Consider the following 17,708-nt stretch of genomic DNA (forward strand, 5'->3'; position numbering starts at 1 on the left):
TTTTACTAGTGCTTAATTTAAAAAACATTGTTGTGAAATGACCAAATTGCAGCACATAGAATTGGTTCATTGGATATAGAAGTTGATTATATTTCTGAAATGTACTACAGAAAACAATGGCACTAGATCACCCAGAACAATTAGAAAGAACATCTATAAACTATAAATAGATGAATTTTTTCTAAAAGAAATGTACTTGCATGAATCCTTTAAGGGAGACTAATAAAGGTTTGATTGTTTTCTTATCAGGTTACATGAGACTCGTTCAGGAGACATCTGTAATGCCTGTGTCCTGCTTGTGAAAAGATGGAAGAAGTTGCCAGCAGGATCAAAAAAAAACTGGAATCATGTGAGTTTGTCTTTCATCTTTCTCAGTTATACCTTTTCCTATATACTAAAGTAACATTAGTTTCCCCCCTAATTTTGGAAATAATATGTTCCCAGGGTGGAAAAGTCTGAAAAGAATAAAGAAAATGCTAGTTGCTGCTCAGATATCATCACTTGACATTTCGGCATGTTTGGGAGCGAAATAGCTTGATATGGTGTTTCCCTAAGGTTGTATCAGATATCCCCATATTGGAAAGTCACAGTATATATTTCCCATATTTTCAGATTTAACCCAGAAATTCCTAGAGTTAGTTAGACATAGGTCCTTTTTCTCATCTCTTAGGAAAACATATACCTTAGCTTGTATTGATAATGAGCATGTAGGTTTTCAGTCAACAGGATTCGAATCCTGCCTTTACCACTCTAGTTGTGAACTTTGGGCACGTGACATTTATTTATAAAGTGCAGAGATAAATAGTTATCTTACAGAGCTGTTGTGAGAACTGAATGAGAAGATATATATAAAGTATTATGCATAGTAATCTCTCAGAAGCTATTAATATTCTGTATTTAAATTTAGTTGAGATCAAACTGGCATGTAAATGTGTTTTCTATTTGCATTTCACTTTGTAATGTCACTAGAATTCTTTAGAAAATATTTTCAGTGATCAGAACAACACTTACGTCTGCTGTCTAATTTTTTTTGTGCTTTCAGAAGATTTATTATATTTATATAAAATACTCATTTTTAAGCAGGCAAGCATTTATTCTTTTTGTTTGCTTGTCTTTTTGTCTTTTTAGGGTCTCACCAGAGGCACATGGAGGTTCCAAGGCTAGGGGTCTAATTGGAGCTGTAGCTGCCAGCCTACACCACAGCCACAGCAACGCCAGGTCCGAGCCTCGTCTTTGACCTACACCACAGCTCACGGCAACACTGGATCCTTAACCCGCTGAGCGAGGCCAGGGATCAAACCTGTAACCTCATGGTTCCTAGTCAGATTCATTTCCACTGTGCCATGATGGGAACTCCAGCAAGCATTTATCTTTGTCTTTTTTCTTACACTAGCCTTACACTGTCCTTTGGTGACAATGTTACATTATTAGGATAGTTTCTATGAGTCTGTTAATTTATAAAAATGTGAGTTTTTCTTTAATTAATAGCTTATCTGGAAAGATCTAAATTGTGCCTTTGAAGGTAACGTCAGTCTTTATATGTAAGGGTAGAAATCTGCAAATAGTAAATGTGAATGAAGGCGTGAGAAGTGGGACCACATAGGATTAGACCAAAGGTCATGCTTGGCCACAGAGAACGTGCCATTGCTGTCACATAGCTAACCTCAGGGATTAAGGGTGTGGACTAAAATGAGCATAAAGCGTAGGTCTGAACCTTCATTTTAGTCTGGGCCCCTTCCCCACCCACCCTTGCCCATTTGGTAATAAATAAGTGAAATTAGTCAAAATGCATAGTTTGCTATTTCTTGTTTTTCTTTACCTTAAAAATTGTAGTAACAAAAATAGTTACTGCTTTGTGGTAAAGTTAAAATCAAAAATGTGAAAGCTGAAAAACATCATCCCGTAGAAAAGTTAAATGTTGTTAGGCTTGGTTTTTCTTAACCTACTTAGGTCATTTTCACCATATGTAAATTGATAGGAATTTTTGGTCCAGCAGACTCCTGCTATTACTTACTTCAAAGGAATAAAACCCCTAGGAGTTCCCGTTGTGGCGCAGTGGAAACAATCTGACTGGGAACCATGAGGTTTCGGGTTCAATCCCTGGCCTCACTCAGTGATGTGAGGCTGTGGTGTAGGCTGGCAGCTGTAGCTCCCATTAGACCCCTAGCCTGGGAACCTCCATGGGTGCGGCCTTAAAAAGACAAAAAGACAAAAAAAAAAAAAAAAGAATAAAGCCCCTAGATAAACTGTTCTTTAATACCATGTGACGATTAAAAGTGCCCATGGGCTCTCAAACACTGAGTAGAAAACTGTGGTTTTCAAATTTGGCTCCTTCAAATAAACATTCATCTGAACCAAGGGAATACAGAGGTGTCATTTTTTAAATGGTATTAAATATTCAGTATTTTCTTCCAGGTGGTAGATGCAAGGGCAGGACCTAGTCTAAAGACTACACTGAAACCAAAGAAAGTGAAAACCCTATCTGGAAACAGGATAAAAAGCAACCAGATCAGTAAGCTACAGAAGGAATTTAAACGTCACAGTAAGTTTGATATTGAAACATGAGAATTTAAGAATAATTGTTTGGTTTTCATTTTTGTCTGGGGGTGGCAGATGGCATGTACGGACCATTTTTTCTTTCATTCCTTTTTTAAAAAAGAATGGAAGATAGATGTTGACTTGGTCGAGATATTTGCTTCTATGAAATCTTGGAACTTTATCGTTGATTTTTATGTCATAAAAGTACTTTCAGCAGCTTAGCCACATCTTCAAATTGTGCTGAGAACACTGACCATTCTGACCTTTTTATTGACGTCTTAATTTTCTGGAAGATGAATTTTTCAAGTTTGTTTACTTGGTTTTTATGCATAAGGAGATTGAGGACTGGAGATAGGCAAAAAGGTATATAAGTAATTAGTGGACAATTTGAGACCAAAGTCCAGGTTTTCTGGAAAGTAATTTTAGAAATCATAACTCATATGTTGCAGTAAAGCCAGCCTAAAGACTTTTAGATTTAAGGAGTTCCCTTTGTGGTGCAGCAGAAACAAATCCAGCTAGGAACCATGAGGTTGTGGGTTCGATCCCTGGCCTTGCTCAGTGGGTTGAGGATCCAGCATTGCCATGAGCTGTGGTGTAGGTTCATAGAGACGGCTCGGATTTGGTGTGGCTGTGGCTGTGGCGTCGATCAACAGCTGTAGCTCCTATTCGACCCCTAATCTGGGAACCTCCATATGCCACAGGTGTGGTCCTAAAAAGCAAAAAAAAAAAAAAAAAAAAGAATTTTACGTTTAAGAGGCTTGGTGTGTGTGTGTGTAGGGTGAGAGGATGGGAAATGAATGACAATGTTAACAATTCATTTACTTTTTTTTTTTTTTTTTTTGTCTTTTTGCTATTTCTTTGGGCCGCTCCCGCGGCATATGGAGGTTCCCAGGCTAGGGGTCAAATCGGAGCTGTAGCCACTGGCCTACGCCAGAGCCACAGCAATGCGGGATCCGAGCCTTGTCTGCAACCTACACCACAGCTCACGGCAACACCGGATCCTTAACCCACTGAGCAAGGGCAGGCACCGAACCCTCAACCTCATGGTTCCTAGTCGGATTCGTTAACCACTGCGCCTTGACGGGAACTCCTCATTTACTTTTATATGAAGTCATTGTTTGGGGGGAGGGGACCTGTTGTGGTACCTGTTGTGTATTTGGGAGTTTAGATTTCAGATTTGTTTTGTTTTTTTGTCTTTTAGGGGCTGCACCTATGGCACATGGAAGTTCCCAGGCTAGGGGTCAAGTCGTAGCTACAGCTGCTGGCCTACACCACAGCCACAGTCATGCCAGATCCGAGTTGTGTCTGTGACCTACACCACAGTTCACAGCAATGCTGGATTCTTAAGCCACTGAGTGAGGCCAGGGATCAAACCTGTGTCCTCATGGACGCTAGTCAGATTCGTTTCCGCTGAGCCACAACAAGAACGCCTAGATTTCAGATTTTGAAAAAGAAATCCACTGCACAAAATGTTATTATGTAACTTGTCTATTACCCACAAGGCGGTGGGGGGGGGGTCTGAGGCAGCACTGTTGAATCAACCGTGTTAGTATTTCTGTGGGAAAAATGTAGGAGTATTTTCATATAGGTGGAATAAACTAACTGTAAATAAGCTAGTCAGGTTTGCCTACATAATTAATAGTCCATTTTTGTGGCCAAATGGGTCAGGAATAAACTTGTTTTCAGAGCCTTTTCAGAATTGTAGATACGGGTTTGGACTTGCAATGGAATTTTCAGGATTACAAAAAAACAAACAAACAAAAAAACAAAACCAAAACCCCACATGTGGGACCTTGTTAGACAAAATATTGTCAATCCCTGCTTGTTATTAATTAATTAATTAATTATGGCCTCACCCACAGCATATGGAAGTTCCCTGGGCAGAGATTAGGTCCAAGCCATAGCTGTGGCCATGCTGGATCCTTTAACCCAGTGCGCCACAGTGGGAACTCCCAATGCTTGTTTTAGATTAATAGAAAAAGACAGTTAAATTTACTGATCAGATAGAATGAGAGGAAGGAAGGAGCACAATCATCTCTTGACCGTTTTGGAATATGTACCTGGCACATTGCATGCATAATAATCTCAATGAGATTAGGATAGGAGATACAAAGTGGTAATTTAACCTTGACCCAGGTCACTTAATAAGTGGTACAGATGAATATGACCTTGGGTTTGTCTCACTTCAAAGCCCTGTGCTCTTTCTATGATATCATTCTGTTCTCTGGGGTAGTATAACCAATGTCCCAGGGTCTCTTTCCCAGATCTTTCCAGATCTTTTACTAACTCTGTGCTCAGGGTAAGTAGGTATTACCAGTCTGTAGTTACTTTGATAGTATGTTTAATGTTTGGCTAAATGATTTTAATACATTTATAGTAAAGTATTTAGGCAACATCAAATGTGTGTGTATTTTAATTATGCAAGTTCCCTTTTTAACCAGCTGTCACCAAGGTGGGGGGGACTGACTCTACCCTGTATTCTCACTAGATGTCTTAGTGAACATTTGGAAAATAGTAATTTTCTTCTATCACTTGAGAGAGGAATTGATATTCATATATATATTCTTAGCTTCTCCCTTTAATTATAGAGAAAATGATATCAGACTAACTTTTGCCTTACCTCAGGGAATATATCCAGTGTAATTTTAGATTTTTGTGATAAAGCCGTGTTGTGAAGGGCTTAGAGACTGAAAATAAGTGGATTTTGGAGACTCGGAGTGAAGCAGGGTTTTCCCAGGTGTGTTGTGAATTGCTGACAGCTGTGTGCGACATAACAGTTTAGAGATATTTGAATTTTTATACATCACCCAATAAATGGTTTGCCTGCCTCTGATTATATATTTGCTTCCATGCACCCTGCATGTTGTTCTTCCTGGGGCATTCTTTCCTTTGTGGCGTACTGGAAAGGCGTTGGACCTAGGGCTTGAAGATCTGGATTTGAATTACACTTCTTGAACAGATATGGGACCCAGGTGTTACTTAACATTTAACCACAGTTTCCTAATCAGAGAAGTGAGGATAATTAAGTAAAAAGGGGCTTTGTAAAAAATGAAGCAAAATAAATTCCTATAGAAATGTTAGCCATTCTTTTTGTCATTCTTCTTCCTAAACTCTGCAATGATTTCTGTTTACTGTAGAATAAAGCCGAAAATCTCTAGCAAGTCTTTGGAGGTCCTGTTTTGGGCAAGGGTCAGTTCCCTTCCTGTGCATAGTGTATTCTGCTTCCACAGCTTTGCTCATCATCCCTACCTGCCCCATGCCATCTAACTATTTACTCTGTGCCTTTTCAAATCCTACCTGATTTTTATTTTTTCTTTTTTAGGACTGCACCTGTGGCATATGGAAGTTCCCAGGCTAGGGGTCGGATCAGAATTTCAGCTGCTGGCCCACACCACAGTCACAGCAATGCAGGATCTGAGCCACATCTGCAACCCAAGCTGCAGCTTGAGGCAATGCTAGATCCTTTAACCCACTGATTAGGGCCAGCGATCAAACCTGTATCCTCTCAGATGCTAGTTGGGTTCATTACTGCTGAGCCACAATGGGAACTCCCTGATTTTTAAGATTTTAAAAATTTCAGTTCTTTGATGAATCTCTAGACCTACATTCTAAAAGGGTCTTTACCCCCCAACTGCATTTTTATGTAGAGTTAATTGTATCCTAGTATCCCAGGTATTAGACTAAACCATATAAAACTGCCCCCCTTTTTTTTGGCCACACCCAAGGCACGTGGAAATTCCTGGCCAGGATCGAACCCAAGACACAACAGGAACTGGAGCCACTGCAGTCACAGTGCCAGATCCGTAACCCACTGCACCACAAGAGAGCTTCTAAAATTGCCATTTTTATAGGCAGAAATGGTCAAATAACTGCAATTTCAAATGGTTCATGGATATTAAGCTCTTCTAGGATAGCATAGAGCTGACTGCAGTTGCTATTAAGTATTAAGGAAATCTTTAAAACATACCAGTGTACTTATTCACTTAAAGCCTGCTTGCCCTTGAGGCCTTTTTTTTTTTTTTTTTTAATGAGGTTGACCTATTTGTATATTGGAAGTAAATGAATATATTGAAAACACTAATAGTGCTTTCTTTGTTTCATGTACTTAATTTTATGTAAACTTTGTTTAATAGAAAATATCTTGTGAGTTCTATTCAAAAAAGTTTTCTTTAGACTGTTTCTTTCCATGCAGGATATTACACAGGGTTTTGTGTCTAGTAGATACTTAATAAATATTTGATTGGTTTACTGAGTTGTTGAAGAATGGCTCTTTGCACCTATCCTGGGAGGCGGCAGTCTTTAGCTTAAATGTAAAACGTGTGGTAGGCTTGGCCCCTATCTGGTATTGCCTTTGCTGGGAAGAGCTTTATATCTCAGTGACCGTCAACCAAAAGATTTATTTTCTGTCTTGTAAATTTATATGAAGTCTTCTGAGGACAAAAATACTAAATCATGTTTAGCTTGTATCTGATGAATTGCCTTTATTTCTTATTAAACCATGATCTATTGTTTTCTCTTTATAGGTAAGGTGTCGTTTTTCTTTGGGTGCTTTCAAGATTTTTTTCTTTGTCTTTAGTTTTCAGAAGTTTCATTATCATGTGTCTGGGTGTTGATGTCTTTGGGTATAGCTTGTTTGGGGTTTGCTCAACTTCTTGAGTCTATAGGTTTCTGTCTCTTGATAAATTTGGCACATTTTCAGCCATTATATTTCTTTGAGTACTTTTTCACCTCTGCCTTCTCTTCCTTCTCTTCTTCTAGGATTGCAGTTACATGAATGTAGATTTTTTGTTGTTGTTGTTATAGTCCCACAGGTCTCTAAGGCGCTATTCATTTGTTTTCTTTGTGTCGTACAGGTTGGGTAATTTCTGTTGTTCTTTCTTCCAGTTCACTGACTGTTTCCTCTGTCCCCTCCATTCTGCTCTTGAGCCAGTCCATTGAGCTTTTTATTTCATTTATTGTATTTTTTCAGTTCAGATTTCAGTTCCTTGGTTCTTCTTTATAGCTTTCTTTCCTTTTTTTTTTTTTTTTTTTTTTTTAACTGAGGCCCACTCACTGAGGCTCTGTTTTCATTTATTTCAAGCTTGTTCGTAATGGCTGAGTCTGTGTCAAATATTTATTACTAACATCTCTATCATCTTTGTGTTAAAATAGACTTGATTTTTCATTAAGTTTGATATCTTCATTGTTCTGGATATGATGTGATTTTTAATTGAAACCTAGACATTTAAATGTTGTGTTCTGAGACTCTTAAGTCTTATTTAAACTTTCTGTTTTAAGTGGCATTTTTTTTTGGACACCTTTCCAGGAGGGGAGGTGGGGGAGGGGCACCACCTTTGTTACTGGTGTTATGGTGTTAAAAGTCAGGTTTCCCACTCAACCTCCATTGACATCTGAGATGAGAGGAGATCCTGACTGGCTGGGACAGGTCGGGTCGGGTGGGAATTAAGGCTCCCACATGGTGGGGTGCTCCTGTTCCTGGTGGGCCATAGTGGAAGCCCTGACCTCAGTAGGCTTCCCTGGCATCACCTTGGTGGAGGTGTTGGGGGGTGGTGAGGGCCTCACAGAAGTCTTGGGAGGACAGAAATCTAGGCTCCCCACTTGCCCTTTGCTTGGGTGGTTGGGGGTGGGGACCCATTTTTTCTGTGGTGTTTGGCTGGACTAAAGTGATTATTGTCCAATAAAGGTTTCCTGTCTTGCTCAGCTGTCCCTTTCCTGGTCTTCTGACTGGAGAGAACAGGCTTTTGTTGGCTTTGTGTGGGTGTGTGTTTGTGGGTGTGTGCCTGCACCCATTGACGTTTCTGAGTTGCTGGCTTCTTTAGCTCCAAGATTGGGATTTATGAGGCAAAAAAAAAAAAAAAAAAAAAAAAACAAACCGTAAAAGCTAGGGAGCTCACCCTCACGTCTTTAAATTCTTGAGCTCCCTAGCTGTTGCTGACTTTCTCTAGTTTTATGTGTTAAGTCCATGTATATTTTAGTTGTGTTAGCAGAATAGGGAGAAGTCTGTTTACTCTTTATCTTCCTAGAAACTTAAGCCCTCATTTTCTCTTAGGAGTACTTTAGTACAAATATCTTCAAACGTTAGTAGGGAATAAAAAAAATCAATTCTTTCCCTTCCTTTTACTACCTCATTCACAGAGTTCTATGCTGATGCAATTGCATATAGTGAAGTTATAATTTGTTTTTTCTTTATTGCAGATTCTGATGCTCACAGTACCACCTCAAGTGCCTCTCCAGCTCAATCTCCTTGTTATAGTAACCAGTCAGATGATGGCTCAGATACAGAGATGGCTTCTGGCTCTAACAGAACGCCAGTTTTTTCCTTTTTAGATCTCACATACTGGAAAAGGTAAATGCAACAGAAATAACTCTAACCAGCAAAACTTCTTAATTATAGGTAACGGTTTCCCACTTCCTTAGCAGTTAAATGGCATTTGGCAAACAGCTGGTAGCATATGTGGTTGGCAGTGGATTAGGTAAGCATTGAGCTGAGAATTGGGATTTTGTGTATTTTTTCTACTAAAATTGATTTAAAATAAAATCATGTTGAGGAACCTTAATTTCCTATCCTGGAGTAGACTAGGTATTCATTCCAATCACCTCTCCCACTGAAAAAAGTAAAAGGGCTGGAAGAATATATATATTTTTATGTCTTTTAAAATGGCATTAATAAATGGACAAGTTAATAAAGAATAATCAGAGCCCAAATGCTAAGTGAATATGGGACCCCAAAGTCAAAAAAAGATGGTAGACTAGGAAAGAGAGAATATGGTTAAGCAAATGAACTTATTTAAGAAACAGAAACAGACTAATTAGGCATGGCTACCAAAGAGGAAAGGGGTTGAGGGGGAGGGAAAAATAAGAAGTTTGGGATTAGGGGTTTTTTTGGTTTGCTTTTGTTTTTGGCCACATCCGAGGCATGCAGAAGTTCCTGGGCCAGGGATCAAGCTAGTGCCACAAAAGCAGCCCGAGCCATTGCAGTGACAATGCTGGATCCTTAGCCCACTGGGAACTCTAGGAGTTTGAGATTAGTAGATGCAAACTACTATATATGAAACAGATAAACAACAAGGTCCTACTGGATAGCACAGGGGAACTGTATTCAGTATCCTATAATAAACCAGAATGGGAAAGAATATGAAAAAGAATATTTGTATATATGTGTAGCTTTGGTGTATACCACTTTGCTGTATACCAGGAACTAATACAACATTGTAAATCAATTGTATTTCAATCTAAAAACAGAGAAAGTATTTAAGGATCTTCTAGTTAACAGATTTGGGAAGGCTAACAAAAACAAGGTAATAAGCATTTATCTTATGGGTGAAGAAAATTCACCCATAGACACATATAGTGGAACTATGGAACATGAAAGACAAAACAGAATTTAGTGAGAAAATAAAACATTATTTTCAAAGGAACAACAAACACAAGTTAAGTTCTCAGTATGAATAAAAGAACTCAGAAAACAATAGATTAATATTTTCAATGGCCCAAGAGATAATAGCTCTTATATATTTGTAGTAAAAACGTCTTTTGAAAACAAGGGCATAGGATTTTTTGACTAGGAAAAAAATTGAGTTCCCTTTGTGGTTCAGCGGTTAACAAGCCTGACTAGGATCCATGAGGACATGGTTTGGATCCCTGGCCTTGCTTGGTGGTTAAGGATCCGGCATAGCTGTGGGCTGTGGTGTAGATGCAGTTCAGATCCCGCATTGCTATGGCTGTGGTGTAGGCTGGTGGCTATAGCTCTGATTCCACCCCTAGCCTGGGAACCTCCATATGCCTTGGGTGCGGCCATAAAAACCAAAAAAAAAGAAAAGAAAATTGAGAATTTGCTGCCAAACTGATTCATTTTATGAAATTCTACAGGTGGAAAAAAGAGATCCCAGATTGAAATTCTGAAGATAAATAAAGTAGCAAATACTTAGGTAAATTTAAACAAACATTGACTGCTTAAAATGACAGTAAATAGGATGTTCCCATTGCAGTTCAGCAGATTAAGGACCTGATGTTGTCTCTGTGAGGTGCAGGTTCGTCCTCAGGCCTTGCTCAGTGGGTTAAGGATCTAGCATTTCCACAAGCTGCAGTTCAGGTGGCAGATGTGGCTTGGATCTGGTGTTGCTATGGCTGTGGCATAGGCTGCAGCTACTGCTCCAATTTGACCCCTGGTCTGGGAACTTCCATATGCTGCAGGTGTGACCATAAAGAAAAATGATAATAGGTGGGAATTCTAAAAAAAAGAATTACATGACAATAGGAACATATAAGTCAAAATAATAGTAGTGATAAGAGTTAAAATATCCTAACATCCTTTGCATTGTGGAGAAGAAATGTATTGAATAATTTTTTTTTTTTCTTTTTTAAGGCCGTACTCTCAGCATATGGAAGTAACCATGCTAGGGGTCGATTTGGAGCTACAGCAGCTGGCCTGTGCCACAGCCACAGCAATTTGGGGATCCAAGCTGCATCTGTGACCTACACCACAGCTCAAGGCAAGGCTGGATCCCCAATGCACTGAAACTAGGCCAGGGATCAAACCCACATCCTCATGGATACTAGTTGGATTCTTTTCTGCTGTGCCACAAAGGGACCTCCCTTGAATAACTTTGAGTTTGATTAATTAAGTGTGTAACCACTCAAGGAATAAAAGTAACAATGTAAAACCTCTAGAGAGGAAGGGAAGGGCAGAGAATTTTAAAATATCCCTAGACAAATAGAATGAAGATTTCCATATGTTTGTAAATTAAGAAACCATGGGTCAGTGAATAAAGTATAATATGAAAATCCTTGTAACTAAAACTGAAAAATACCACAAATCAAAACATGTGGTATGAGGTTAAAGAGATAGAAGTTCTTCCCTGTAATGCTTTTTACAAAAGAAAGATTAAAAATAAATGAAGTTATATGTATGCACTTTAAAGATTAATGAAGCCCAATATAAAGAAAAATAAAAGCAAGGAAATCCTAAGTATTGGAGTAGAAACTTAGTACAAATGGATAGTATCAGTGAAGCTGAGTTGGTTCTTAAAAAAGATGAATAAAAAAGTTACTAGAGAGAAAGCAGATTAAGAAAAAGAGATGGGGAGTTCCTGTGGTGGCACAGTAGTTAATGAATCCGTCTAGGAACCATGAGGTTGCCAGTTCTATCCCTGGCCTTGCTCAGTGGGTTAAGGATTTGGTGTTGCCGTGAGCTGTGGTGTAGGTCGTAGACGCGGCTCGGATCCTGCGTTGCTGTGGCTCTGGCGTAGGCTGGTGGCTACAGCTCCGATTAGACCCCTAGACTGGGAACCTCCCATATGCCTCGGGAGCGGCCCAAGAAATGGCAAAAAGACAAAAAGAAAAAGAGATGGTACCCATAAGCATCTTGGTTAAGAAAAAGATTCAGCCATAGAAAAAAGCAGAAATTGGAGTTCCCATTGTGGCTCAGTAGGTTATGACCCTGACAAGTATCTATGAGGATGCACATTGAATCCGTGGCCTCGCTCAATGGGTTAAAGGATCCAGCATTGCCAGCAGCATAGCTCCGATTCAACCCCTAGCCTAGGAACTCTGATATACCACAGGTGTGGCCCTAAAAAGCAAAAAAAGGGCAGAAATTTAGATGACAATAGGATATTATAAATGACTTAATGCCAATAAATTGGTGAAGTGGATATGTTAGTAGAAAAAGACCTTTACCAAAACGGTCTTAAGAAAAAATAGAAAATCTGAATAGTCTCATAATGAAGAAGTGGATTCAGTGGTCAGAAGTCTTCCCTCAAAAAGTTCCAGGCCCAGCTAGGCAAGTTCTACTAAACAGTCCAGAAACAAATGATTCTAATCTTGCATTGGCTGTTCTAGATTATAGATAAAAGAGGCATAGGCCCCAAGCATTCTGTGAGGCTAACGCAGCTTTGATATCAAAATAGGACCAGGTTAGATTTTTTTTCTAGGGATAGGAGATTGTTTATTTTTTATTTTTTATTTTTTTCGGTCTTTTTGTCTTTTTCAGGGCCACACTTGCGGTATATGGAGGTTCCCAGGCTAGGGGTCCAGTGGGAGCTGTGGCTGCCGGCCTATACCACAGCTCACAGCAACACCAGATCCTTGACCCACTAAGTGAGGCCAGGGATCAAACCTGTGTCCTCATGGATGCTAGTCGGGTTCGTTAACCACTGAGCCACAATGGTAACTCTGAGATTGTTCTAAACATCAGAAAATCAACTAATATAATTTGCCACATTGACAGTTTCTAAAGGAGGGGGAAAAGTGCCTGTTGTATTAGTGGCATATTAAAGATGTTTGATGAATTTGAACTTTCCTTCAAGGTTTAAAAACAAAATCTTTAGCAAAACAGGAATAGAAGGGAACCATGTTGATAATTTGCATTTTTAAGAAAAGTTGAACGTGTTTCCATTCCTAATATCCCAGCCACATAACCTAGAAAGAAATCTGATGCGTGCAGCATGTTTGTAACAGTAGAGATTGTCCCATTGAAAGGTTGAGTGGGTAAATTGTGGTATATTCACATGGTAGAATACCATATGTAAGTTAAAATGAAATAAGGCTCTGTCTAACAATATGTATTTCAGTTACTCTTGAGCAAAAAAAATTGCCGCATGCAGTATGAGTCTTTATATATTTCTCTCTCTATATATGTATATATATGAGATAACTAAGCAGTATGTTTAGCGACACAAACATGTATAAAGAAAAAAGGGGGCGTTCCCGTCGTGGTGCAGTAGAAACGAATCGGTCTAGGACCATGAGGTTGCAGGTTCGATCCCTGGCCTTGCTCAGTGGGTTAAGGATCTGGTGTTTCTGTGAGCTGTGGTGTAGGCCGACGCCTACAGCTCCGATTAGACCCCTAGCCTGGGAATCTCCATATGCCACGGATGCAGCCCTAAAAGGACAAAGGACAAAAGACAAAAAAAAAAGAAAGAAAGAAAGAAAAAAGGGAGTAATAAACCTGAAGTTAAGGAGATGAGAATGAGATGGAATGTTGGATTAGAGAGGGCTTATAGGAAGTAATACTTTTTTTCTTTAGAGTGTGCGATCCATGGGTGATTTGTTTGTCCTTTTTTTATGCCTTTATGTATATTTAATAGTATTTATGTGTATTTTTTGATATGTTCAGTATTAAAATAAAACCACCAGCCGTATCAGGCTGTTTGTGGTAGATTTTTTTTTAATTTAATTTTTAAAAATTATTGTTGATTTACAATGTGCCAATTTCTGCTGTACAGCAAAATGACTTAGTTATACACACGTATACATTCTTTTTTATATTCTTTCCCATCACGGTCTGTCCCAGGTGATTGGATATAGTCCCCTGTGCTATACAGTAGGACTTTGTCCATTCTAAATGCAGTAGTTTGTATCTGCTAACGCTAAGCTCCCAGTCTATCCCTCTCCCCTCGGCAATATGGTGGCTGTTTTTCTCTTAAGATTTGGTGATTTTTGGAGGAAACAGTTTGCACATTTGGGAGCAACCTCTGAAACTACTGTCTCTCAGAATGTCTTTTTTCCTCTTAATATTTGATAAGATTCCAGTGTGAGATTTAAGGGGCCTGGGCAATTCCCTTTACCCAGCAAATTGTGTTCACTCTTGGAGCCCTTTCATTAAGAATGTGATAAAATTGTGGAAGAGGAACTTTTGATCATGTTGTGCCGGTTATAATGATGAATAGTATACCTGCTGTACACCTTTTGTGTACCTGTTTTTCTGCCTTATTAATATATCTTTTCTCCATTTTTTTCCTTTTAGACAGAAAATATGCTGTGGCATTATCTATAAAGGCCGATTTGGGGAAGTCCTCATCGACACACATCTATTCAAGCCTTGCTGCAGCAATAAGAAGGCAGCTGCTGAGAAGCCGGAGGAGCAGGGCCCAGAGCCTCTGCCCATCTCCACTCAGGAGTGGTGACTGAGGTTTATGTAGAAGGGGAACAAAAAACAATTTGAATTTTGGAATACAAAGCAACAGAACGACCCTCTTATTTTTAACTTGGATACCTGCTATTCTGCCAAAAGACAATTTCTAGAATAGGTTTTTTTGTTTTTTTGGGGTTTTTTTTTTGGTCTTTTTCTAGGGCCGCACCCGCGGCATATGGAGGTTCCCAGGCTAGGGGTCCAATTGGGGCTGTAGCCGCTGGCCTACACCACAGCTCACAGCAACGCCAGATCCTTAACCCACTGAGCGAGGCGCAACCTTGTGGTTCCTAGTCGGATTTGTTAACCACTGCGCCACGACAGGAACTCTAGAATAGTTATGAGTGGGTTATTTTTTCCTCCAGTTCCACAAACTCTGAAGCCAGTGTCTAGCTTACTAAAAGAAAAAAAAGTGTACATAATATTTAAGATGCTGAGTATTTCATAGGAAAGCTGAATGCTGCTGTAAAGTGCTCTTTAAGTCTTTTTTTAAAATCCCCTTCTAATGAATGAAATTAGGGGAATTTCAGGGGACAGAGATGGGATTTGTTGTATGATAAACGTATGTAGTTTTTTTAGTCTTTCTTTTTTGAGAAGCAGTGGTTGGGGCATTTTTTAAGATGGCTGGCTACACTTGTTTTCCTTTGTTATAATAAATTTGTCATAACTCAGTAACATGGACTTGCCCCTAGAGGTAGTTGTTAATAATTTTGAAATATTAGGGTCTTGCCAAGGTTCTAATGATTTAAACCTGTACTACTGAATATTAAGCAGGACAGACTAAGCTCTCTGGTGCGACTATCTTGAAGGAGTAATTTCTAAATATACAGAGGTAACTTGACTGTATATGTTGCATCCTGTGTCACCTCCCTCCGTTGGTATTTGATAAAGATTTTAATTTATATGAATGAAATTTCTAAAGCAGAATCAAAGTTCCTCTTGGGGAAATGTCAAGTCTTTAGTTAGGATAAGCAATCCTGTATGAATAGTACCAAAGCATTACCACATGGTAGAAAACACATTCTAGTCAAAATATTAAATTAGCTAAAAAATAAAATGTGCAAGTCTTCAGGATGGCACACGAAAAAAAAAAGGTTAATGCTTCTTGGGGCACATTTCTTAGAGGGCTTGCGAGTGTGTAAATAATTTATGTTACATGACTGATGACTTCATTGAAAATCTGCACAATTCAGTTTTAGCTCTGGATTACTTCAGTTGACCTTTGTGAAGGTTTTATCTGCGTAGAATGGTTGTTTGACTTGTTTTAACCTGTTATGGTTTGGGTTTGTTGTTGTTGTTGTTTTCATTCTCTAGTAAAGTAAAATTCTAGTAAAAGAAAAGAGGTGTGTGTTAATGCCGAGTGGTTGGTTTTGGTTTGGTTTCTTTTAGTCAGGCTTTCTGAAAGTTGAAGTGTTAGCTGATACATCGTACATGTGAAGCTTTTCAATTCTAAAAACCTTCATCAAAAGCCTCTTACTTGAACCCAAACCAAAGTACTATTTATTGCCTCTTTTCTAAAAGTTCAGGAAAAATATATCACCAGTTCAGACTTTTCGTAATGAGGGAGGGTCATTTGCCTACCTTATAATAACATGACTCAGTGCTTATTTTTAAAACTGGATTTTAAAGATCGGATAGTATAAATAACAATAAGGAGTGAGCCACTTTTTATGGGTACCCTATAGTTTTATAGTTCTTAGTCTAAACTTAAAATTTTATATTTCTTCCTTTTGGGAAAAGACTACAAGCCACCATATGCACGGACTACACAGTGAGTTGGGTTAGCTCTTCTGCAGACTTTGAGGTGTATTACAAGAATCCCAGCCATTCTCATCCTCCTCCTGAGTTATTTTTGAAATGGTTTTTTGGTTTTTTTTTTTTTTTTTTTTTTGTACATTTTGGCTGCAGTATTGGTGGTAGAATATACTATGATATGGATCATCTCTACTTCTGTATTTATTTATTTATTACTAGACCTCAACCACAGTCTTCTTTTTCCCCTTCCACCTCTCTTTGCCTGTAGGATGTACTGTATGTAGTCATGCACTTTGTATTAATATATTAGAAATCTACAAATCTGTTTTGTACTTTTTATACTGTTGGAAACTTATAATCAAAACTTTTACTAGGGTATTGAATAAATTTAGTCTTATTAGAAAATAAAAGGAGCTGTTTTGTGGCTTTGTTTGAAAGGGGTTCTTAGTTAAGAATAACAATATTTTTGGCCCTCACAGATACTCAGTGTAAGCCTTTAGTAGTATTAACACGTCATATAGGAAAAGAGTCCTTTTTACTGAGAAAGACAAGACTTTATACAATACAGATCTTCCTCTGTTTGTCTTGGGGTCACATCCCAAAAAACCCAAGGTAAGTTGAAAATATTGTCAGTCAAAAATGCATTTATTATATCATAGCTTAGCCTGGCCTACTGTACACTTGCGCAGAACATATATGTGTTAGCTTACTGTTGGCAAAATTGTCTAACACAAAGGCTATTTTTAAATAAAGTGTTAAATATGTCATGTAATTTATTTTTTCTTTTTAGGGCCGCAGCCACGGCATATGGAGGTTCCAGGCTAGGGGTCAAATTGGAGCTCCAGCTGCTGGCCTATGCCACAGCCACAGCAACGCCAGATCTGAGCCATGTCTGCGACCTATACCATAGCTCACAGCAACACCGGATCCTTAACCCACTGAGCAAGGCCAGGGATCGAACCTGCATCCTCATGGATCCTAGTTGGGTTTTTTACCACTGAGCCACAATGGGAACTCCTCTCATATAATTTATTGAGTACTGTACTGGAAGTGAAACCCAAAATGGTGAGACGTGGTAGTTTACCCTCAAGGTGGCGTGGCTGATTGCTCCTCTTGCCGCCGCATCACGAGAGTATCATACTGCACTAGCCTGGGAAAAGATCAAAATTCAAAGTCTGGTTTCTACTGAATGCAGGTTGCTTTCGCACAATTGTAAAGTCAAAAAATCTAAGTTGAGGGAGTTCCCTGGTGGCTCAGCAGGTTAAGGGTCTCGTGTGTCACTGCTGTGGCATGGGTTCAGTCCTTGGCCCAGGAACTTCTGTATGCCATGGGTGCAGCCAAACAAAAAAAATCTGTAAAAACAAATCTAAATTGATGGAGTTCCCATTATGGTTCAATGGGTTAAGAACCCGACTAGTATCCATGAGGATGAGAGTTTGATCCCTGTCCTCACTCATAACAATGAAAGACAAAGTTCGCCAGTGTTTTGATATGGTTTTATTAT

The 17,708-nt window shown here is 39.0% G+C and overlaps 1 protein-coding gene across 11 annotated transcripts in view; it reads left to right on the top strand.

Moving 5' to 3' along the window:
• SINHCAF (SIN3-HDAC complex associated factor) overlaps window positions 1-16,614 on the top strand; it is an 82,729-nt gene extending 66,115 nt beyond the window's left edge. For all 11 annotated transcript variants that reach the window (XM_084956433.1, XM_084956431.1, XM_021092099.2 and 8 more), the window contains 4 exons: window positions 250-349; window positions 2,416-2,542; window positions 8,734-8,884; window positions 14,285-16,614. In XM_084956433.1, coding sequence (XP_084812559.1) covers window positions 250-349; window positions 2,416-2,542; window positions 8,734-8,884; window positions 14,285-14,444 — 538 coding nt within the window. In that variant the 3' untranslated portion in view covers window positions 14,445-16,614. The remainder of the gene's footprint in view (window positions 1-249; window positions 350-2,415; window positions 2,543-8,733; window positions 8,885-14,284) is intronic.
• The last annotated feature ends 1,094 nt before the right edge of the window (window positions 16,615-17,708 follow it).

The sequence above is a fragment of the Sus scrofa genome, chromosome 5, assembly GCF_054392235.1.
Source record: "Sus scrofa isolate SSC_HxYL_T2T_F1_AM1 chromosome 5, Sscrofa_HxYL_maternal_Yorkshire_Landrace_v2.0, whole genome shotgun sequence".
Taxonomy (NCBI): domain Eukaryota; kingdom Metazoa; phylum Chordata; class Mammalia; order Artiodactyla; family Suidae; genus Sus; species Sus scrofa.